This window comes from Phocoena sinus, chromosome 6 (assembly GCF_008692025.1).
Source record: "Phocoena sinus isolate mPhoSin1 chromosome 6, mPhoSin1.pri, whole genome shotgun sequence".
NCBI classification, from domain to species: domain Eukaryota; kingdom Metazoa; phylum Chordata; class Mammalia; order Artiodactyla; family Phocoenidae; genus Phocoena; species Phocoena sinus.
Genome location: NC_045768.1, coordinates 8441782 through 8465474, shown reverse-complemented (window position 1 = coordinate 8465474; position 23693 = coordinate 8441782). Strand labels below are relative to the sequence as shown.

At 56.5% G+C, this 23693-nt stretch overlaps 1 protein-coding gene across 21 annotated transcripts in view; it reads left to right on the top strand.

Annotated features, from left to right (window-relative positions):
* Nucleotides 1-23147, top strand: part of RALGPS1 (Ral GEF with PH domain and SH3 binding motif 1) — a 283690-nt gene extending 260543 nt beyond the window's left edge. For 3 of the 21 annotated variants that reach the window (XM_032635804.1, XM_032635802.1, XM_032635803.1), the window contains 3 exons: nucleotides 1857-1908; nucleotides 3817-4140; nucleotides 4243-10811. In XM_032635804.1, coding sequence (XP_032491695.1) covers nucleotides 1857-1908; nucleotides 3817-4140; nucleotides 4243-4726 — 860 coding nt within the window. In that variant the 3' untranslated portion in view covers nucleotides 4727-10811. Of the gene's footprint in view, nucleotides 1-1190; nucleotides 1631-1856; nucleotides 1909-3816; nucleotides 4203-4242; nucleotides 10812-12276; nucleotides 12361-13385; nucleotides 13588-13747; nucleotides 13854-15601; nucleotides 15695-15868; nucleotides 15976-17750; nucleotides 17843-18388; nucleotides 18455-18799; nucleotides 19853-20871 lie in introns of those variants that run through there. The other 18 variants (XM_032635805.1, XM_032635808.1, XM_032635809.1 and 15 more) reach the window with 18 other exon arrangements.
* Nucleotides 23148-23693: the final 546 nt, after the last annotated feature.

Sequence of the window (23693 nt, the reverse complement as noted above, 5' to 3'; positions counted from 1 at the left end):
CCACCAGGTGCTCACTGTGCCCCTGTCTTCACACTGAGAAGCCAGAGTGAGGGAGGGTAAAAAACTGATCTGGGATGAAAGCATATGTCTGAACTTCAGCCAGAAATGGTGCTTATGTCCATGGAAGGACAGAAACTGAGCTGCTGGGGCCAGGAGGGGAGGGGTCAGAGCTGAGGATGGTGTTGAGCTCTGGTCACAGGTCTGTCCCGCTGCAGTGTCCAGGTCACCTGACCAGGTCACCTAGGTCATTTCTGCTGTCAGACAAGTGCACTCTCCACTGGCCGTGTCCTTTCGGTGTGCCCATGCTTCTGTAGTCTGTGTGTCTGTCTACTTCCCTTAACAGGGAGCCCTCCCGGGGCTGGCAGCAGGTTAGTCGGAGGCCTGTAGGGTGGAGGGCCCCTGGGCATGGGACGGAAGAGGGTGGTGCGGACAGGACAATCGGGCAGGAGTCTCACATCCCACGTCCTCCTGAAATGAGGCCCGTCTCCGAGGCAGTGCCACTGCAGGGGGCAGCTGTCTCCTACCTCCTGGAAAATCTGTGACAAGCAAGGTCCATGTCTGCCTTCTGTCCAGGAAGGAGGTCATCCCACTCGGACCCGGTCAGGAGTTTATACCGGCTTAGGACAGTGTAGCCTGCGGTTCATGGGTGTGCCTTGGGGAAAGAATTCAGGGTCTGTGTGTTGGGGAAAGGCTGGGATAAACCACGTAGGCAGGTCTCTTCCCAGAGACTTTAACGTGCCTGTGGGCTCTGTGGGTCTCCCAGAAGGGAGCGGAGTCTGCAGGTTCCCTCGTTATCTGGGCAGGAACCATCTTCCCTGGAGAGTCCTCTGGGATGGGGTTCTGAGGAACCGGTCTGGGAAATGCTGGCCCAAGAGCATTCAGCTGGGCAGCAGAGCGGCTGTTTTACATCCAGGAAACTTTCTGAGCTGCGCCTGAGCCCAGGCCTTTCTATTCCTGAGACAGAAAACTGAGTCAGACGCAATGCTGTCCAGTATCCAGGCGGGAGATCACCAGGCAGTTTGGTTCTCGGCTCTTCTACTCGGGAAACTCACATGTTTTTCCGTTTGGAGCTGAAAGGCTGGGAGCACGTTGCCGTATGTGCACGTGCCCTGTCTGGAGCTGAACTGGTCCCCTCCGTCCTGTAACTCCCAAGGGACCTGAGATCTCCTTTTCCCCCTCGCACTGCCCAGCTGTGTTGTCAGCAGGCAGCCCAGGCAAAGAGTGTGGAACCCAGGCCTCTCCGAGAAAATCTCTCTGCTGTCCTCGTGGCTGAAGCCGGGCCCTGGAGAGTCCAAGTCGGCCACGGGGCAGGCCTGGGGGAGGGCTGGGCCCCGCTGTGTGCACACTGCCCGGGATCTGAAGGGGCGCTCCGTCGGGGCCTCTGTCTGCTGCTAGGCAGCTGCTCCCTGACCAGCGTCTAGTCGAGCCCTGACCTTCGGAGGAAGAAGTGTGCTCGTTTGGCCCCTGTCTTCACCAGGTGAGGCCTGTTTGACGCTGGTTTTACTTGGGCCAGAAGGGAGGCGGTGGTGAAGCCAGGCCAGGCCAAGACAGAGGCCTAAGGGCCCAGACCCCAGACGACTGGTGGGCAGGCAGCTGCAGCCCTCAGGGGCAGGAAAGGGAGTGGAGGACCCACCCTCAGGGGCAGGAAACAGCGGGACGGGATGGGCCGAGAGTCAGAAATAGCAGCAGCAAAGCAGACGCTGAGCCACGCTGACAGACACAGGGTCAGGAAGCTGTTCCTCCGGCACGTCTGTGCAGGTCAGGGCCCGGGCCCGGTGACGCAGGAGAACGGGCCGCTCCGGGTGGGCCCTCTTCTGCGAGGCCGCCGCACTCATCCATCTGTGTTCCTCTTGCAGGCAGTAGTGAGAGCTCAGAGTTTAGTGAAGAGATGTCTTCAGGGCTGGCAAGGTGAGTGTGGCCTCTGCTCGGCCTCCTTCCCAGGGGGGTCGCTGGAGACCAGCCCCCCCGAGCTCACCGGCGACCCAGCCTGGTGAGGCTGCCCTGTGGCTCCGGCAGGGCAGCGTGCGCAGCCCACGGGCGGGGCTGCCGAGGCAGGAAGGCCGCTGGGCAGGATGGGCATGGGACGGGCGTCCCAGCCCCTGCTCGGGCAGCCTCGCGTATCACCTGGTCCAGAGATGGCCTGGGAGTCTGAGGCCAGCACCCGAGGAGACCTGGGTGCAGATTTGGTCTGAAATGAGGGTTCTGGAAACCAGACGCCTGAGAACGGGCCTCGTCTGGAGACGGGCTTGTGGCTCCGCCTGGTGGGGTCTGAGTGCGCTGCACCCCCGTGGCCTCGGGCCTTTGGGCCGACACCTGCCATGCTGGGCACTGGTGAACGAAGGGGACCCTGGCCCGGGGTTGGGCTCCCTGCAGCCCACCCGTCTGCCCCGGGGATTCACCCCTTGCACCTACTCCACTTGCTGCTGCCTCCTCTGCGCCAGGCACCAGGTGGGCTCTGGGAGGACAGGGACTCTGCACGGGGAGCTCCCACAGCCTAGGCGCCGCCGAAGGTGAAGGGCATCGTGGCGACTTAAGTTCTGAGGGGAGCCAGGGAGACCCAGTGATGCAGAGGCAGGTCTGCACCGTCCCTCAGAGTAGCCCTTCCACTAGCCTGTGTGCACAGGCACACACACTCACACGGACACACACGCTACACCCTCTGCGTACGTGTGTATGTACACACATACACGTGCACGCTCACATACGCTCACACAAATTTGGGTGTACATTCACCATGCAGGCACACACATGCCTCTCACACATACACACACTCCTCCTCTGGCGTTGAAGCCGCCTGTCTCCTCAGCCTCCACAATCATAAACGACCAGAGAAGGGGTGAATCCGGCCGTCCCTACAGGGCAGAGTGCTGTCATGTGGGGATAAGTGAGCTTTGCTGAGCGCTCCCTGTGTACCAGGCACTGTCGTGGTCTCTCCCAATCCTCAGACCTAGCTACGCGGTGGTTACTCGTAAAATGTCCCTGTTTCGTGCCTGTGGACAGCAAGGCGTGGAGAGGTGGCGTGGCGGTCCCGCCTCACCCGCCCCTGGTGGGCAGAGCTGACCCACGTCCACCTCCCCCGATCATGGGGCCCACTTCATCACCACCATGCCTTGTCCAGAGCCGCTGCGACACTGCAGGGACTGGCCCCACGTCGGTCAGCCAGTCCATCTGTCCTCGTGAAACCCTAGGTAGGGGGCTGAAGAGGGGGAGGGACGACGCCCTGAGCCCTCGGAGCTCCTCCCTCTGTCCCGCCGCAGGCCTCCTGGAGGGATGTTTGCTCTGATTTGGGGAGCACAGGCAAATGGGCCCCACTGCCCTCTCCCTGCCCACCCCAGGGAGGGGTGAGAGCCAGACAGGCACTGGGGCAGACTCTGATCTGACGAGCAGAAGTTTGACCTTTTCTCAGCACCGGTCAGGGGACTCCTGGGGCAGCCCTGAGGAAGGGGGCTTACGGAGAATCCAGCACCTCCCCAACCACGGGCCAATGAGAGGACATGGATCCTGAATAGTATCCACACCTGGACCTGCTCATGGCTCGTTCATTCCTTCGTTCACTCATTCATTCAGAGCTGTTTATTAAGCAGTTGCTCCCTGCCAGACACCTTGCCAGTCACTGAGGGTGGCAGATACGGTTCCTACTAACCACCCACGACTGAGATCAGAGCTACCAGGAAGGAAGGTGGTGAGAGAACTCCCGCTCAGGGAGACGGTGCTGTGCTCCACTCGGGGAACACCAAACGCTGTAGCGTTTCTCTTCTGTCTCTTTCACTTAGGATCTAGCGTTAGACCCGCTCTCCATCTGAATGTCTCTAACAGGACTCTGGGTGGGCTTTCTGGCAAGCGCTGGTCTCACAGACAGCTGGCCTGTGCAGGTGTCCAGCTCCACCGCCAGGAGAATGGCCTGTCCCCCACCTCCTCGGGACCCCGCTCCCAGTCCGGCCCCTTCTTGCGGAGGGGAACAGACCTCCTGCTTTGGAGGATGCCGGCGGGGCTAGGATGTCCCCTCTGGCACCTTCCGAGACCCAGACGCCAGCTGCCCCTCGGCCTCCAGCTCCCGCAGCCCAGCCTCCAGTCTCCATTTCCATCCTGCACTGGCCTCTTCTCATGTCCCCCAGAAAGACTCCACTCCCTCAAAAGCATGTGAGCGTTCTAGACTTCCCTGAAGACCCCACGGGAGATTTGGAGGGGATTTATCTCACACGCTTTAACATCTTTGTAAAATGTTACTCGTTTCTCTCACAGTTCAGTGACCACCGTTCCTGTTGCTGCCTGGGCCTCCTTATTCCTAACCTCCGCCCGCCCAGAGCCCAGGCCCACGGGACCTCTGTCCACGCCGGCCTCCCGCAGGCCACGTTTCCCCTGCTCACTGAAGGGGAGCAGATTCCCTCTTCCCCGGGAGCCGGGCCTCACTCTTCCTGGCCCCAGAGACCAGCGGCTGCCCCCAAGGAACCTCCCCTCCCAGACCCCCTGCCCGCTGTTCCCAGCAAACGCTGTAAGAACCCGCTCTCCCTGCATCTTTACACGTGCATGGGTGGACGGTGGCGTCAGAACCAGAGACAAAGGTGCAGGAGAGGGCTGGGCCAGTCCCCACAGAGGAAGAGGTCCTGTCTGTTCCAGTCCCCAGAGGCCAGGCTGGGAGAAGGGGGCAGCACCTTGCCCCACAGCCCTGAAGCTTACAGGCCACAACCTTCAACTGACTTGCCCACCAGCCCCCCAGCCCTGGTGACAAGCTTGGCCTTGGCCAGGAAGAGACATGGAGCCAGATACCAGCACGCAGGGCCGGGAGGCCCAGGCCAGTGACCCAGCCGCCGGCACACACCCCTCTGTTGGTCTCAGGGCACATCGTAGTCAGCCTTTGTGCTACTGTGAACAGGCAGGTAGGACGGTTCTCGTTGTCTGGCCAAGGGTGGGATCGTGTGGCCCATCTTGCAAGTTTGCCTTCCCTGATTCACTACCCTGGACGTTTCAGCCCTGTGGCCCCCAGGCGTCCTTGGGTGGCAGCCGGAGCTCAGGCTGTGCCCAGTGGTTCCTGAAGTGGCCAGCCTTAAAGAGCACCCGCTTTGGAGCCCCCAGAGTCCCGGGACCCGCCCGGCTGCTCTCTGGCAGAGTGGCCGCACCCAGCCACTGTTCCTGCTGGGCCTTCTGCCGCTGCTCTCACCCTCCTGTCCCTCATCCAGCTCAGCCTCAGCAGGTCGCAGGGCCCGTGGGCTGAGGAGGGATGGGAAGAGACGGGAGCCCTGAGGCGGCCAGACCCTGGGCAGTGCTGGTCATTTCTCAGCCCCCAGGGGGCCCCCAAAGACCCTCCCTGTCTTCAGAGCCCAGAATGAGGACAGAGTGGTGGTCCTGGGTCAGGGCCCTGGGGAGCCAGAGGCCGGAGTCTCAGGGGAGGGGGCAAGGGTGGGACGCCCCTCACGTCCCTGACCTGGTGTTTTCTCACCTGGTCCTGGGAGTGGGACGAAGGCAGGAGAGCCCTGTGTCACATCTGCTTTCCCAGGGAGGCAGGGAGGTGGCCCCGGAAAGGCATTTTCAGTGCATCCTGGATGAAGTGGAATGTGGGAACTGTGGACGCTGCACCAGGCTGGCCTCAAGCAAACCTCAGCCTCCTCAGAAACGGCACGGGGAGCGGGGAGCGTTAGTCGGGCCTGTCGGTAAGAGGTAACAGCTGCTTCTTTACGCCTGCGTTGGCACTGAAGTGAGAACAAGAACCTCAGCCTAGGAGTTAAACATTTTAAATGAGGTTTTTACAGAGTGAAGCGGTTGATGGGGATGAACACATATGTGTGTATGTATGAAGGTACATAATACCGTTCCTCTTGGTTGTCTCTGCTTGTAGAGTTACTGAGAGACTTTCTTTATTTTCTTTTTCTGTATTCTCCAAATTTTCTACAATGGGTAAATGTTTCTTTTTCACCCAGGAAAAAAACAACATTTAACTTTCTAAAAGAGGATGTAATCAGAAATGTTTCCTGGTCACTTTTTAAGGGGTGAAATATGAAAGCACGTCACAAAGTTCATTCCGAAATACTCAGCCATCCTTCTGCTCTAGTCTGACGTTGCCAGGCTGTGCAGAATGGCCTTCTCACGTGACAGACAGGCCAAACTATGGGTGGCGGAGAGACTAGGAGGCCGAGGGGTCCTTGGAGGAAACCCCTCTGGTGGGAGAGGGAAAGGGAGCAGGAGAGGAAAATGCAGCAGCCCCCTCAGAACCAGAGCTGTTCACCCTCCTTCCTGGGGAGGTCGAGCTGCATCGGGGGGCCGGTCACAGCTCACGGATGGACCAGGTGGGAGACAGAGATTCAATCCACGATGCCAGGTGCACAGGGCGTCACGAAGAGGACGCGACGGGAAAGCCAGCAGGGGGGCCCGAGTCAGACTGGGGGTTCGTGGGTGGCTTCTGGTTCAGCAAAAGCCGAGGACATTGGGTGAAGAGGACCACAGTGGGCCCTCAAGGGGGGTCCTGGGACCTGAGGAGGCTGCGAGGCCTGAGTCGTGTCCAAGGAGGGGAGAGGTGGCCCAGGGAAGCTGCGTGTCCCTGAGTCTCTGCAGGAGGGGTGGGCTCCGTGGTGAGCCTGGTCTCTGAAGTTCTGAACGTGCCTCTGCAGAGAGAGGTCGTCGTGACCTCTGGACACTGTCAGCAGCGTTGGGGGGTGGAGGGGTGGCCAGGGCTGAGGTCAGGGCCGCCTACTCTCTCAGGGGCCTTGGGCATGTCTCTCAAGCTCTCCGAGCCTCAGGTTCCCCAGCTCTACAGGGAGGATGCTCACAGGAGATACGGGATGCATAGGTGCAGGTGCTCCTGGCGGGGAACTTACTTTGGGATGTGTATGAATTTCGCTCAGTAGGACCTTCTCGCCAGCAAGCAAGAGATCCCGGAGTCTAAGGCTGGGTGGGACGAAGAGAAAATTTCCCACACGGCAGCTCAGTCCTCATGGGGTGGACGGGCTACAGTGCAGGCAAGTGTCTGCCAGCCCTGCTGGCCTCCAGGGTGACTCTGAACTGCGGGGAAGGCCCCTTTAAGAGGGTGCTGTCGACAGTTGGCCTATAGGTGCTCTGGGGTGTAGAGGAGGTTGGGTGACACAGTTTCCGCACTGTGCTGTCTTTAGCCTATGAAATCTTCTAGCGTCCTTAGGGAGACCCCAGGAAAGTGGAGTCATGGCAGCGGAGCCCCAGGCCTGCTACCCACAAGTCAGAGTCTTTAAAACACTCCTTTTCCTCCTGGAGAAGGTCAGAGGGCTCTGGTAGATGCCTTGGGATTGCCAGGGTTCAAGGGTGCCTCTTGGGCCCCAAACTCTGTGGCATGTTAGGAGAGGGAGGCGAAGTTCTGGGGGTGATCCTGGAGGCAAGGGGTCCACTTCAACTGAAGTGCAGCCATGAGGGTGGCTGTTCTCAGGGTGACCCTCACAGAGGGCCTCACTGCCCCACCCCCGTCCCCTGTGGCTGAGGCCCAGGAACCCCCCAGGCTGGTGGCCCTCCCCTTCCTACCCCTCAGTCTGGTTCCCCGGGTCCATCCCGCTGCTCCATTCTGCTGCTCTGCCTTGGGTGGCAGCCCAGGTGGGCGATGTGCCAAGCTTCTGATTTTGGTTTCCCCCAGAGGTGACATCTCCTGCCTTGTTGTCAGCATCAGACACTGACGTCTGGTGAGTTAGGCTCCACCCAGGAGCTCAGGCCCCTCTGGGAGAGAAGAGCGGGCAACAGTCCCTGGCCTTTTGCTTGATCCTGTGCTTGGACCCTGACAGACAAGGGCTGGGCCCTGTCTGCTAGCTGCTGCGGCTTCACAGGTAGCTGAGAAATCTCTGCCCACAACCTCTCTGTCCAGCACCTACAACCTCTCAGAGTCAGGTCCTAGAAGGTGGACAGGATCCTCCTTCCATCTGGTGTTGACCCTTCTCTATGCATACCTGCTATGCTCTCCTCTCCTTCTGCAGCCCAGATTTCTAGACCTCTCAGCTCACACTGGGGAAGCTTGATGCCTCATAGCTCCCAAGTTTCCGTGTTATAGCTTCAGCGAGCCACAGAGCCTGACTGTCAGCCTCTCGAATCTGGTTCTTAATTGCCAAGAGAGAAAACCTGATTGACCTGGCTTGGATCAAGGGTGGTTCTGTCCCCTCAGCTAAGCATGCAGTGCAGATATGGCTGCATGGTGGATCAGGGACGCTACCCAGAGAAAAATGTGATTCCCAGGCAGCAGAAGTCCTTTAACAAGTACTGCAGGAAGGGACATCCCAGGCCCAGCAGAACTTAGGGTGGCAGCTTCCTGCCTGCAGATGAGGGTAAGTCATTAGGTAGCGGCAAGGACCAAGACCTGGTCCAATGGGACGGCTTCCCAGCAAGGGTTTGCTGGTACAGGTGGACACTGTTGATGAACAGCATCACTTGAACCCTTCCACAGGTACACTCCCACCAGGGGCTCTGTGCACTTGAGATAGAAGAATGGTGGCGGGACTGGTACTTCTGCTAAGACAAGATTACTGAGGCCTCATGTAATTATTATCCAAGATTTCTCCTTGCTCCCCACTCCTGGACCAGCAACAGAGACTCAGGGCTTTCTGATATTTAACCCCCAAGATACCTACCGCCTAATGTGTACCTAGAAAACTACTGAGGAGAAGATGCCTTTCAGACCTGCCTCAGCCAGTCTGAATTCTTATGATGCTGTTGGCCTAAGCAGGACCCTGGCTGCTTCCACCTTAACGGCACCAACCATCTTCCTCTTCCCTGTGTTGTGATCTTGGGCAAGTTACTCCACCTCTCTAAGCCTCAGACTCCTTGTCTATAACGTGGGGATAAGAACAGTGCCTGCCCCACAGTACTGTGTGATTAAATAGGATAGTGAACGAGTACTGCTTAGCACGTTGCCTGGTACCCATCCTCCCCGCCATCACCATCATCCCATCATCTGATCCTCCTCATCGTCACCACCCTATCCCCGTCATCGTCATCATCCCCATCATCGTCTTCTTCTTCTTTTTTTTTTTCTCTCTTTTTTTTTTTTCTTCTTCTTCTTCTTGAACTCGCTTTGGGACTGAGGCGTTCTACTTGGTTGCCAGCCCACAGCTTCCCCAGACCAGACTCCCCATGAGGAGAGTGGCCTGCTGCAGCCCTCTTCCCCCAGATCCTCCTCAAGATCTGTCCCTGAGAGGGAGCAGTAGAATGGCCCTCCTGGGATACATTCTGTTCAGCCACTTGTTCCCAGTATGTTGCTGGGAAAGGTGTCTGTGGCTCTGGAGTTGGGACCCCCTGTCGGGTGGAGAAATGCCTTTATTTCTGGAGTTCACCAGATACCACTGCCCACTCGTTTTGCATTTTCTGGCCGTGAACATTCAAATAACAAATCTTCTCAGAGCACTGGAAGTGGTTCCAGTGGCTGAAGATCCTGTCTCCTCTGTGCTGATGCTAGCCCGCCTGGGCCCAGCCAGAGCCGCCCCACCTGTCACAGCCCTCCTCCAGCCCTGCAGTGCTTGCCTTGGGAGGGAAGGCTGGCCACCACCCTGCCTATAGTCTCCTAAAAGCTGGCCTTGGGGAAAAGTCACCATTACACTGCACTTCAAAGCCAGCGTTGCTCCCCAGGCTCCAGGTGGAGCAGGCTCTGACCTCCCCTACCTGGAGTAGCTTGACTGATGCAGGCCCTTGGCTCATGTGGAAAAGACATCCTCCCTATGTGAGCACTTGTGTCTCCATCCCTAGTGACAGGCCAATGGGTGGCTTCACCTCCTTGAGCCCCAGTTTCCTCGTCTAAGACAGGGTGAGAACAGCGCCCCTCACAGAGCTGGGAGGAACGGTGTGTGAAAGCACTTAGCCACCTCCTGAGGAGCGGGCGATAAATGGCAGCTGCTCTTAAATGTCAGGCAGCCAGAACCACCAGGAGAAGACTCCATCGGGGGAGTCAAGGGACCAGGGACCTGGGAGGTGGCCCCAGCCCAGGAGATCCAGGGTCTACAAATCTGTGGCCATCCAGCCTCACAGACACTGACAAAGCCCGCCCAGGGGTGCCTCTGAGAGCGGAACGCCAGGAAGCCGCCCACATGGTGCTGGCTCCAAACGAGGACCCCGCCCCCATGGTGGACTCCTCCCCATGCGACAACTCAGCCTCTCTCCCGCCCTGAAAACTGTGGGTTCACATCCTGACTTGCTTGGCTCCTGCCTCGGTTAAGTGTCTTCACATCCCTGAGCCTCAGTTCCCCATTCCGGGGAGGATGACGGTGCCGAAACAAAGCTCCCGTGAGACAATCAATGGCCTGACACATAGGAGCGGTCATTAACTAGTGACTCCCGTGAGCCGCCCTGTGACCCCCGGCGTCCCTGCGCTCCCCCCAGCAGTCCACTGCCCTTGGGAGCACCTCAATCCTTTAGGGAGAGCGTGAGGAAAGACTGCTTAAAAGCCTAGACTGGTTGGAAGATGCTGACTTAAAGCTCTCTGTCGACAAACGTCAGTCCTGCCAAACGTCTGTTAAGTGTGCAGCCATGGAGTGTCTCAAAGAAGCGGAGAGAATGACGGAGAGACGGTAGCAGCACCAACCACATCGCCCCGTCTGTGGAACAGTCCACTGTCGTCACACACTGTCCTGGGGTACCAGGAACAAAGGCTCATGAGAAGAAAGGTGGAGAATGAGGGGCCGGAGGATCCAGCTCTGCCAAGGGAGGCTCCATCTCCAACTCCAAACAGACGGCGGCTCAGAGCGGGAATCCAGATCAAATGAGGAGACATCCTCCGGGCACAGAGATGCTCACCGTCAGACCCCGCCCTGACTCATAAGCGATCCCGGTTACAGCTGGGCGGGGTGGGGGGGGAGCGTCCCTGGAGGCAGTCTGTTGGCGCTCTGCACAGCCTGCTCAAGCATGGGGATGTGACATGCCGTGGTGTCATGCCCAGCCGCGAAGAGAGGGAGGAGTCAGTGTGGCCTGTAGGCTGGGAGTTGAGCGTGTCGGGACCTCTGAGCCACGGCTCGTGGTGCGGGTGGGGTGGGCCTGTGACCATCATCGGTCACGAGGGTTGGGTGGGGAATGGGCTGAGACCCATTATGTTCGAGGACTTGGGGGACCAAGCACATGCTGCAGCTCTTTGTCACCTAAAGAGGAGTGGCTGATGGACGAAAGGGACAGGGTCCCGGGGCAGTCGACCTGGAGGACCATCAGACTCCCACCAGCCCTGAACGTGGGCTTCTGGACAGCAAACCCAAGATGGTCATCAAGAACAGTTCCTTCTTGAGTGGAGGATGGAGGGGCAGAGGGCAGCGCAGCCCCCTCTTGGAGGAACCTGAACTCGGTGACGGCGTGATACACCTGCTGCAGTGAATGACGATGACCCCACACCACCCCCCAGGTATCCAGTGCCACGGGGGAACATGTGGCAACCTGGGACTGGCAGTGGACAACAGAGGGAACACTTGAAAAGGACGTCTGGACCTTGTCTGGCTTTATAAATTGGGTTGCGTCATTGTTTGGCCAATGGAAAGCTATAGCCCAGGGATAGACCATGCTGCAGGGGTGGGGAGACGGTGGAGGATCAAGTAGACACAGGAAGTCATTCTGCCAAGAGAGGAAAAGGATAAAGAGAGGAGAGGAAGACGGAAGCCTTCCCCCACATAGGTTAAGATCCCCACCTACCCTGGAAGCTACGTCTTCCCCTGGAAAGGCTCACTGCTGGGGAACTACAGGTGAGAGAGCGGCCTGATGGGCAGCCCACGGAGAGGTCCTGGAGCACCAATTCTTGGAGTCTGCAGCAGGTCACAGAGCAGGTTTGCAGGGAACCGTCTGGGGCCAGCAAAGAGACTGTCCGATGGAGAAGACGTAGCAAACGGAGGATTTCAGTGGTGCCCGGGTGAATAATGATGCTACACATGCCCCACCCCATCCCCACCCTGGGCCAACATGCAAGACAGCCCACAATTCCGTGTCTGTGCGCTTTTAATTGGATTGACCATGGAATATTTGGGCTACACAGCATTTTCTCTCAACCTCACATTGGGATAAGGGGTGTGCCTGGATTTTAGTCATCCCCTTGACACTGGAAGAAAGGTGAACATTCAGTTAAAAGGTTAAGGAAACACTTACCTGGAGACTTGGGGACTCGCCCTGATGGAGGCTCCAGGGGTGTTGTGTTCACTAACCTAGCAGCTCCAGCTGTGCCCCAGATGTGCTTGCAGTGTGACCGAGGAGGCTGGGGGAAGAGTTGGGGCTGAGGCTTCCTGAGCTAATGACCACATAGTCTGCGATGCCCTCGCCTCCTTCAGGAGTGGTCTTTCCAGGCTGTTGCTAAAACTCAACCCTTTTCCTCTGAAGCAGGGGACGTCTCTATGCCACGCTGGGGCCCAACTGGCGGGTTCCAGTTCGGAATTCTCCCAGAACCCGGAGCTGCGTCTACAGGTATTCATTTATTCATGTGATCATTTATTCGACAAGTAGCTCTATGGTGCTTGCTGGGTGCCAAGCACTGTGCTTGATGCTGCCGACGAGACGGACTCAGCCTCTGCCTCAGCCTGTAGGGCTGCTGCTTCAGGAAAGCAGAAACGGAACAGAAAATCACGGGTGCCGATGGTCCAGAGAGGAGGCCTCCCTGGAGAAAAGACTGCAAGAGTGATAGGAGTGAGCAAAGTAAAGTGAAGAGAGGTGTAGGGGTAAGAAGAGTACCTGCAGCCCAAGGGACAGCCCGTGGGGCCGTGAGGCAGGAAGAGCTGGGTGATTTGGGGAGTGAAGGAAAGTCCTCGTTGTAAGAAATGAGCGGGGGAGAGGGTGGCAGGTGAGGCCAGAGAGGGGGGCCAGAGCCACGTCCAGCAGGGGGAGAGGATGGTGGTCTCAAAGGCACTGGAGGGGTTGCCTGGGGGTGGGGGGAGGGTATTGGCAGAGCCAGGTCATGCTGGCCACGGTGTGCAGGGCGCGTGGGAGGAAGGCAGGCGTGGACACAGGGAGGTCAGGCGAGAGTATTGGGCAGTCGTTCAAAGGATGACCAAGTTCTGGCCTGAGGTTGGGGGAGTGGGGGTGGCTGAGATGGGCGTATTTAGGGCATGGGATCAATGAGTCCTTGGGATTGATGAGGTTTCGGGGGTGAACTGACGAGAGGAGAGAACCCCCAGGTTTCTGGCTCCTTCAGCCAGTGGGTGGTGATGCCTTCCACTGGGATGCGGAGGGAGCGCTGCTCGGCTTTCATGCAGGGTTGAGGGAGGTGTCTACGGGAGGTGCCTATCCGGGGAGCTGAAGCGGGTGCTTAGGCGAGCGGCCCGGGCTGTGCTGCACTTGGACTCTTCACCTGTAGGTGGCGCCCGAATCCCCATGGCAGAGGGGGAGAAAGGAGCCCTGCCGCAAAGGCGCAGGGCATGGGGGTTTGGGGCCGCTGCCCCCCTTTTTACTCCATCCCCTCCACTCCCACTTCCTCGTTGCTCCTGCCGACTCAGGAAGGAGGAGGTGCTGCGCAGGCCCCAAGCTCCGCAGGTGGAGAGGAAGCCAGGATAGGGCACGGGTGCTGCTGGGGGCCTGGATTACAGGGAACGTGGGCACCAAGCCTAGAGCCGCTCAGCACTCGGAAGGACGAGGGAGGTGCAAGTTCTCAGCTGTGAGTGAGCCCAAGGCCACCGTCCTTCAGGTTTTCCAGGCCCTCGGGGCCCTCCCCTCCCTAGCCTTGCCCAGCACTGTTGAGTCCTTGTCCTGTGGCACCATTACGGACCCGGCAGTGGGGGACCCGTGGGCCCCAGTGGGTGAGAGGGTGCCTGACCTCAGCTCCTCCAAGGCGATGTCTGACTGCTGGTCTCCCCTGCAGCCCCACCGGCCCGTGCATCTGTACGCTGGGGAGCTCGGCAGCGGTCCCCACCATGGAGGGGCCTCTCAGAAGGAAAACTCTGCTCAAGGAAGGACGGAAGCCCGCGGTGAGTGCAGAGGCACATCTGTCTAGAGGCGGCATGGGCAGCAGGGAGGGCATGGGCTCCAGAGACCGGCCAACCGGGGTTCCAGTCCAGTTGTGCCACTGAGTGGGCAGGGCCTCAGTTTCCACATCTGTAAATTGGGATAAAATAGTCCCTACATCCTGGAGGACTCGGCAGGACTGTCACGTGTGTGGCCCTGCACACATTGAGCAGGCGGTGAATGGGACTGTGCGATTATCTTGAGGGCAGGTGGAGGCCTGGAGACCCTGGGAGTCAGGGTGGGTACTGTGCCTGAGACAGGCAGCACGGCCTGGGTGGTATCCCGATGCAGATCCCCTCCCCCTGCGGCAGCATCATGAAACGCGTGGTGGAAAGGACAGGGGCCAGGAATCAGGAGGCCTCTCAGGCTCCCCCACCAGCCACCGGGTCACCACGTGCTGAACCCAGATGTCCCTGGCTCCGTGACCCCTCAGCCGCTTGCCAAGACCTCTTTGTTTGTTCTATGGAGTGTCCACGGCAAGATGCCTGCAAGCCCGCCTGTGAGCTGCATCTCCAGGCAGCGTCTGCCCGTGTCTGCTCTGGCCTTCCTCTCCTGCCCTGGCTGCTGCTTGCCCCTGTCCACCGCCCACAAAGCCACTTGGAGATGCCCCCTCCTACCGGCGCCCAGTGTGAAGATGCCAGGCCCCTAGCCCAGGTGCTGCTCTAGAAGCTCCCCTGTCTTCGGGTGCTTGGTGGTTCTTGGGTGAGGAGAAGAGTCTTCATCCCAGCCCTGGGCCACACTCTGTCCCTTGGACCCAGAGTGTCACAAAGCGTCCTGCGACATGAGGCCCTATACCTGGTCTGCTGTACAGACCTGCTTGCTGCCCTGCTGTACCGGGTCCAGGCTCCAGTCATTCTGAGGCCAGAGCGAGACACTATTGTCCAGATGCTGGTCGGCCCGCTGGTGAGCGATGAAGTTAATCCAGGGGTCATGACCCATATGTCTGAGTAGGATAGAATAGACTGGAAAATGTCGGAGTTTCTTACACATAGTAAAAGTGAATATTGTTTCATGAAGCTTCTTTCAGTTCAACATACATATGCACATGTGTTGTACACACCTGTGGGTGTCATCAGAAAGGTCTGAAAGCCAGTGCTCTCACCATCTGAGGTGACGCAGTTCCCCCACCAACCCCGCGCCCCGCCCCCGCCCCCCGCCCCCGCCCCCCGCCAGTGTGAGGAGGAGCCTTGTAGGTCGTGATGAAGAGCAGTCTACTTCATGCCTGGAGGAGCAAAGCCACACCTGCAGCTTGGCCCTGCCAGGCATCCCCTCTTCTGGCCATAAGTGCTTTCAAAGCGCTGCCATCCGCTTGCAGCCAGAGCACCCCATTGCAGACATTATGGTCCTTCTAGGTTATGGTTTAGCTTGTCCGTGTTTTGAAACTCTTTTTCCCCAGGACATTCTTGGGTTCAGGTCACCTGAATACACAGAAGTTATGCCTTGGCACTACCCTAAACAAGGTGGGAAAAGGGAAAGGCCCTTGGGGTAAAGGAGAGGGAGGGCTTAGGGCTGAGGAGCTGCTGAGGAGTCTCCCTCCTCTAGGCCCTGGGAGGAGTGGCACCGAGGGGTGGCGGGCAGGGACGAGATGAGGCCTGCACTGGCACCGCTCGGGAGGAGGGACCCCCCCTCTCCACCCGTGTAGCTGGGTCTCTAGCCAGGCAGCGGGGGACTCTGCCCCTCCACTTGTGACATTGTCACTCTGCCTCTGCAGCTGTCCTCGTGGACCAGGTACTGGGTCATACTCTCAGGATCCACCCTCCTGTACTACGGAGCCAAGTCCTTGAGGGGCACAGACAGAAAACACGTACGTTCCACGAAAGGCCTCTCTGTGCTGCCACTTCGTTTGGTGCGAAGTGCAGCGGGGTGGGTGGAGGTGGGCAAGGCGACGGGAGTGGAAGGAACCTTGCCTGGCCCGGGTTGGCCTTCCTTGGGGAGCGGAGGGTGTGGGCCTCACAGCTGTGCTGTTGTTCCTCTGCAGTATAAATCCACACCTGGCAAAAAGGTCTCCGTCGTGGGCTGGATGGTGCAGCTGCCCGATGACCCCGAGCACCCGGACATCTTCCAGCTGAATAACCCCGACAAAGGTAGGCAGCAGGCCAGCGCCGGGAGCCTGCAGCTTCTCTCTGCCCTCTTTCTTCTGCTGCTAAATGTGCGTTTTGAAACAGTAGGGCCTTCTGAGGCTGCTGCTCTCCTTGTGCTTTAGGTTCTGATGTTCACAGGGTCCCTCGTTGGTCCACAAAAGCTGCTTAGATCGTGGTGGGTGTGTCCACTGAGCGGTGTGCCTGGCACGTGGCAGCCGGAATCCTTTTCACCTGTGGTTACCGGGGCCCATCGCCCCTGGAACTCTAGCCTCAGGGTCCTGGAATGAATAACATAGCGCTGGATGAGGCAGTGACCATGCGGCTGGAGGAGTCTTGGGTGTTGGGAGATTTCAAGGACACCCCGGCATTGCCTGTGCCGTGAGACTCTGGCAGTGTCCTGCTCCAAGGCCAAATCAGAGAAGAACCCTTCCATAAAAGCTCCAACTTTCACTTGCCCGGTCATCTCCCGGTTCCTCCTGGTTTTATTCTTCCTCCATGACCATGCTGAGAAGGAGAGGTTCTGCACTGAGGTTCAGAACAGGCCATGCTAACCTCCGTGGCAGCCTACGTCACGTGACAAAACCCCGGATTTCCTGGGTCTCCTAGCTAGGCAAGTTCACTGGAGCTGTAAAGCCCCTGAGCATCTTCACACCTTCACAGGAATGTTCTAATGCAGGGTTCATGTACATACGATTGCCCAGGGATCTTGTAAAAATTCAGATTTGGATTCAGTGGATCTGGGGTAGAGACCAAGATTCTATATTTATAACAAACTCCCAGGTAAAGCACATGACCGTGCTGGTGGAGGGTCAGGGTTTGAATGTTGTTAGCTGGGAATTAAAGAAGTGAGAGCCTCAAGGAGCCCAGGGAATGGAGAGAGCCAAGTCCTCTGCTCTGCTTCTGAGTGATTGAACCACGTACGGCTACGCACACGTCGTAGTGTTTCCTCAGGCTGGTTACCATCTGAGTTTCTTCCGCGAGACTCTGGGACCAGATTAGAGGCGGTTTCTTTAGGAAGTAAAGGTTGTACCTATACCAGCTTGACTTAAAGACTGTATGGTCATGGGGTCCACAGGCCATTCTCGGGGCTGAGCCCAGAGGAAAGCACTGTCCCCAAGCAGAGGGAAATATGACACAGCAGGTGGCCAAGGTCCATGGATAGAATGCAAAAGGTCTGTGAGCTTGGGTGGCAAAAAGATCACATCTCTGTTTCCCATGACCTCTAATTCCTTTAATTATAAGTATTAAACTACTAACTAGAACGTTCACAATACCTGTGATTTTATCTGCAAGAGAAACCACGGATATTTTCACATCACGCATTACTGCAGATATCTTAGAATAGCATTTTTGTTCAGCTCTTTGCAGTTACAGTACAGTATCAGACCTGCCCCCAGATCTTGTCATTAGCGCATTAATAAATAAGCACGTCGAGAATGATATCACTCATTTATTTTTTAGCAGCTTGGTAACTGTATTTCAGTATTATTGATTTTCTTTGTATTTTATTTTATGCATTTGAAACATAATTCTGAGAAGGGTCCACAGGCTTCACCAGAGCCAAAGGCGCCATGGCCGGAAAAATGGTTAAGAGCCCTGGTCCAAAGAGACAGGCGGGGAGCACGGTAGCCTCCTCCTCTACATGCCCTGAGCTTGCCTTGGGCTGCTCCTGACTTTCTCTAGTTTAGTTACCCAGGTCCACGTTTATCTTCACGCCACAGTCACAGGCAGACCCTCCCACGTGACCTTCCTCTTAACCAGTGGTTTTCTACCCATCAGGCAATGTTTACAAGTTCCAGACTGGTTCCCGGTTTCATGCAATACTGTGGCACAAGCATTTGGATGACGCATGTAAAAGCAACAGGCCTCAGGTAAAGTCACCAAAGTCCTGCTTGTTACCTAAAATACCCTCTCCCACCCTCGGGACTAAGGGTCCATAGAAAACACACCTCCCTCCTTCCCCCAGAACCTATCAGCTAAGCTCCCAGGTGCCCTCTTTTGATCAGCCTTTTCCCATGAGACAGGGCACCCCCTGCCCCTCTTGGAACTAAGCCCAGCTTCAGACTAGAACTTTGAATCTGGCCCCTGTGTCTTTCCTACTAAAGGAAACGCCACAGAAACATCCATCAGAGATAGGTTACAGGTGGGATAGTGCCCCAAGGGTCAGGCCACAGCATCTACTGAGGTCACCCCCCGAAAGTTGATTCATGGGCAAACTCCAACCTGACAAAAGGGCCTCCCTGCCCCCGACAACCCTTAGGAATAACGATAATAATAGCTCATTTGTTGAGAAGCAACCATGGTGCTGCTGATGAGTGGGGCTGTACGGCCCCTTGGCATGCTTGAACCAATAGGACCTCTGGTCCGCCATGCCTGCCTGAGGCTCTGCTCCCACCCCCCACTGCTGCCCCTCCCAGGACCAGGCTTCAGGAGAAATGCTTTACGTGCAGGAATTGGCCGAATCCTCCCAACATCCCTGTGAGGTAGGTTCCCATACTGTCTCCGTTTTATGCTGAGGGCACTGAGGCTCAGAAAGTGGCAGACACTTGTTTAAGGCCCCACGGTGAGTAAGATCTAACCCCGGTCTGCCTGACACCAGAGTCTGTACTTGCCGGCCCGGAGATCTCCCGCCCGCATGCTTCCTGGGGGGGAGGCGGGGGGCGGGGACCTGGCTTGCTCAGCCTCCTGCCATCGAGCCAGAGGCCTGGAAGCACAGCCTCTGCTGTCCAGGCTTGCTAGAGGGGTGGCTGCTCAGCCCTCACACCAGCCCGGGCAGCAGGTGGGCTGCTGGGGCCAGGAGCACTGAGCTTCCCTGACCTGTTCCCCAGGGATGAGCTGGAAGAGGGGCTGGGGAGCTGGGTCCCTCTCCTCCGTCTGGAGAGAGAGCGCCATGGCTGGAATAGACGGTGGCAGCTTCGAGGAGGAGGAAGGTAGTGCCGAGTTCACAGCAGGCGTGTGAGGCCGGGAGGGCAGGGGCTGCAGTGGTGCTGGTCACAGCACAGTCACAGACTTCCTGGCCCCTCAGAGCGGCTCTCATAAGGCAGAGGGAGGTCTCTAGTGGTGTGTCCCATGATTCTGTGCTCAGTTTGGGCCTATTCAGGATTTTCATCTGTAACATCGATGAGGACATATGTAACAAGCTGATCAAATTCTACACGATAAGAAGCTAGACGGCGAAATTAGCAGAAAGTCCTCGACAAACTAAAACAGTAGGACAAGACTGATGAAGGGGTAAACTTGAGGCACCACAGGGAAACTGAAAATAAATTGCATTCGAGTCCCTCAACTCACTTGCTAGAAATTTGTCTGGGGTATATGTGCACACATGCACACACAGGTGTATGGGTGAGAATGTCCACTGCAGCATTGTCCTTAATAGAAAGAGAAAAAAAAGCACGTGGAAACTCGGCGACCCTCAGTAAACCCCTACTGTGTACCCCCTGATCTGTGTGTGACCACCTGAAAGGGGCTCCAAGACATAAGTGAAAAAGTAAAGTGTAAAAACACGCATAAGGGCAATCTCATTTGTATTAAAATACACGTGCATATTTATTATATGCGTGTCGGTGCCCATAAAATGTCTAAAATGACGTACAAGAGAACTACAGCTCTGCGCTCTCTAGACTGTATTTTGTGCTTGAGCAAATGTAACTGCCCATCTCCACGATGGGGAGACCAGGGTCTTTGGTTGATGGTTACCTCAAGGCGATGAACAAGGTGCTGCCTCAGGTCACGTTAAGAGAGGAAGAGCGTCCTGACCTCCTCCGCCCTGGTCACTCCGTGCATGCCTGGGGCCCCTCCTTAGCTCTGAGGGCCACTCTGAGAGCACATGGCACTGGAGCTCACCTGCCACACACAGGTGACCCGGAGGAGTGACAAGGACTGAGGTGGGCCACACAGATGGTGGGGGCAGAGAGAGGCAGGGCCTTTGTGTCTGCTCCACAGTGACAGTCGTGGCCCTGGGTGGGGGGGGGGCAGCCGGGAGCAGGGACGGTTGCTCTGAGCAAGTGTCCTCTGGCTCTCTGGGGGTGGAGGCAGCCTGAGGGTAGCAGCAGCTGCGCAGCAGGTAGCAGGGAACTGGGTCAAACCCACTTGGTAGAGGAGCTGTTTGGTCAGAAAGACAAATGGACTGAATTTCACGTCTGGCAAACATGGTATACCATGACAAGCTTTGGCAACGTTTAAGTATTTTTGTCCAGTTTTTAGACCTAAGGGAGACGGTCTTCTATGTTTTCTACTTTTTTCCCTTTTTATTTCTAATTTACTTTCAAACAAATGTTCCCACCCTCTGCTTTACGTAATAAGAAAAAATTGGCAAAACTAAATATTCCACAGCAGAGGATTATTGAAATAAGCCACACTACCTGCATGTGATGGCATGGGGCTCCGATGAGGGCATTACGGAAATGCATCTACTCCTGTAGAAAATCTCAGTGACTAAGGTGACTTTTCTTTTTTGTGGAACTGCATTTCTTAAAATTGTGTGTGCTAGCCCTGAATACACTTCAACTTTATTGATAGCATATGTGTAAGGTGTAAACCACAGCAATAAAGCAAACACTCGTGTACCCACCACCCAGTCTAAAGGCAGGACCTCCCCAGCCCTCGGAACACCTCCCTCCCAAGGGCTTCTTCCTAATTCTCTCTCCCTCCCGCTCACCTATGCCCCATAACCACTCTCCTGATTTGTTTGTTTACCATTCCCTTAAAATGTGAACACATGTATTTGGTTCCTTAATGTTTTGTCTGGGGTACATTTTTTAAAACTTTTTTTTAAAGAATAGAACCATAACTGTCTAGTTTCTTCTGTGACTTGCTTTTCTCCTACAGTATGTTCCTAAGATTCCTCTATGTCAGTGTGCATAGCTGTCATTCATTTACTTGTAATTTTTTTTATCAGTTCTTCTGTCCGTGATCCCAAGAATGATTTCCTGCTTTTGGCTATTCTGAACAGTGCTGCTGTGACCGTTCTTATAACTGTCTCCCAGTGCAAGGAGATGCATTTTCTCCAATTCATCATTTTGACCAAATTGCCACCAAGATGGATTTGTTTTTGATGAAATTGCTTCTCATCAAATTTCCTGGAATCCCACGGCAGTGCTGGGGGAGGAGGCCTGGGGCTGGGGGCGTGTCTGCAGCTTTGAGGGGAAGGAGAAACACCCTGACCTTGGGGCTGGTGGTCCCCCCAGTAAAGGTAGCTGGGATCTGGGCCTGGGGACACAGCATGGGTGAGCCTTGGGGTTCCCGATATCCCCAAATTTCCCCCTTCTCCTTGTGCTTCCACTTGCCAACTCCTGCCGCCCGCTAACCACCCCCTCGCCTCTCCAGAGGCGTGTGCTTACCCTGCAGGACTGGTCAGCTCTCCACTCCAAAATCACTTGTGCTTTAACCCAAGGATAGAGGTTGAGAGCGTGGGCGCTGGTGTCTTAGCCCTGTCACTCACCCGCTGTGTACTTCACCTCTCTAAGCCTCAGTTTCCTCATCTTTTTAATGGGGACAATTCCAGTACCTGCCTCCTGGGGTTGTTGTGAGGACTCAGGACACAATACAGATGCGGTACTCAGAGCCTTGCCTGGCACATAACACGTGGTGGCTGGTACCACTGCTGTGCCCTCTCCCCTTCCCCCACCACCCACTCATTCACAGACTGACTGGGAGAGACCTGAACCCTTCCCTTAGGGACCACCCCCGTCCCCTCCTGAAAGGTCAGAACTTTGACAAGAGGCTGAGCTTTCTCTTCTAGGTACCTGCAAACCTTATGTCATTTGAATAAGTCTCTGCAGGACTTAGCGTGACTTCAGAGGCCTCTGGGAGCCGGCCTGGGACTGGTGGCGAAGCGCGTGTCCGAGGCACAGGCCTTTGGTGGGGGTGCTGGGAGACTCAGAGCTGGACTCAAGGGGACACGGCCGAGGCCTCACAGTCCAGAGGGCTCCACCGGTGCGGGGGTCCGCCTGCCGATGCCCAGCCACCCCCATGACCCCCGTTCTGCAGCACCGCCTCACGGGGCCGCGATGGGTCCCCAGACTGTACAACCCGTCCTCCCTCTCTGGGCCCTCATCCGTCCACCAGCTGCTGCTGCGACCAGAGAGCATCCGTCCCACGTTGGGTCCCCAGTGCTTTCTCCTGCACAAAAGAGTGGACAGCGTCCCCCCGCGTGAGGGCTGGAGGGAAGGGACAGGCGGGGACTGGCTCCAGTGTGCCGGGTCGCTCGCCCACAGGGCTGCCTCAGATTTTGTACAACCCCGAAGCGTCCTCTGCGTGTGCGTGCCGTGTCTGTGTGCGTGCAAGCGAGCGAGCGTGGACTCTCCGAGAAACATGCATTTTGGCACAAGACTCGTGACATCACACACTTCATTCTCTTTGAGGCCCTGCTTTAACCTTAAGCGATAGGCTGGTCCACCGAGGAAGGTCAGAGTGAGAGCCCAGATTCCTTCTGTGTTAAGGGTCCCTCGCATTCTTTTACTGTAAACAAACAATGCCTTAAATTGTGTCTTGTTTTCTGTTCCTATGGGTGCTATTCATCCGGAAGGCCTGCTCCCTGGGCCCCCGGGGCCCTCCCAGGCCTTGCTGCCGTCAGCTCTTCTGAGGCAAGACCCAGCTTCGGGACCGTGGACTGGGCCGGCACTGGCCTGCTTGCTTCCTCCCAGCCCCACTCCCGCAGGGTCTGAAGGCCCCGCTCTTCTCACCCCTCCCCCCGCCCCCGGGTCAGCATGGGAAGTCGTGACGCTTTCTGCCAGCTTCTCGAGGCCGCCTGCGCGCACGGTGACCTGACCGGCTGCTCAGAAGCTACTTTGCACCGACCTCTCCCCGAGCAAGGCTTTTGCTCCCATCCTCTCACCCCTTTGCCTCCACTGCCAGGGCAGGGCCACTGGGATTCTTGATTACACTGGGGAGCTGAGTGACACTGAGGCCTTAAGCTCCCCCATTCTTGCCCCCAAACACAGCCACCAGCAAGCTGTCCATCATCCAAGTCCAAGGGCACAATTGTTGACGACCATGGTGACGAGAGCAAAGCCCTGGGGAGGGGACGGTCCGAGCTCTGCTTTCGGCTGAGAGCTCTTCAGGTGAACAATGTCCTTCAAATGTCACTCCTTGTCATACTTTTAAGTGACTTTTATTTTGCACAAATACATTTTTATTTAAAGCAATGAATAAAAATTAGCTTTATTTATGGTAGCTTTTATCACCATAGCTTCTCCCTTCAGCCCTTCCCCACCCTCTCTCCTTCCCTCTCCCTCCCTCTCTTTCCCCCTCTCTCTTTTTTTTTAATCTGGGTGTCCTAATTCTGAGAAGGAAACTCTTAATGATTTTCTGAAAGAGACTGAATTTCTGGGTCCTTGTTGCTATTGTGGTTTCAGAGCTCACACTGACCAGACACCAAACGACTCTTAAGAGTTTCTGGGCAAGATGCTTCAAAACAACATCTTAACCAATAAACTATAATAATAGGTCAACTTAAGAACTACCAAAGGACCCACCACTGTATTTTGATCAAACGGTGACCACTTTTCTGAAAATTCAGATGAATTGGTGAGGAAAGTAATTGTCATCAGGTCTTATTTTGTGGTTGAGTCTTACTATGCTCCGTAACTAACCCTCCTTCAGAGCAAAATCTAGAATACTTTCGTGCCAGGAGAAACTCCAGATGGTGAAATTGAGACCAGCAAACCTTGGTCATCGGTGCTTTGCACACCCTCACGCAGCTGGGGTCGAATGCATGCA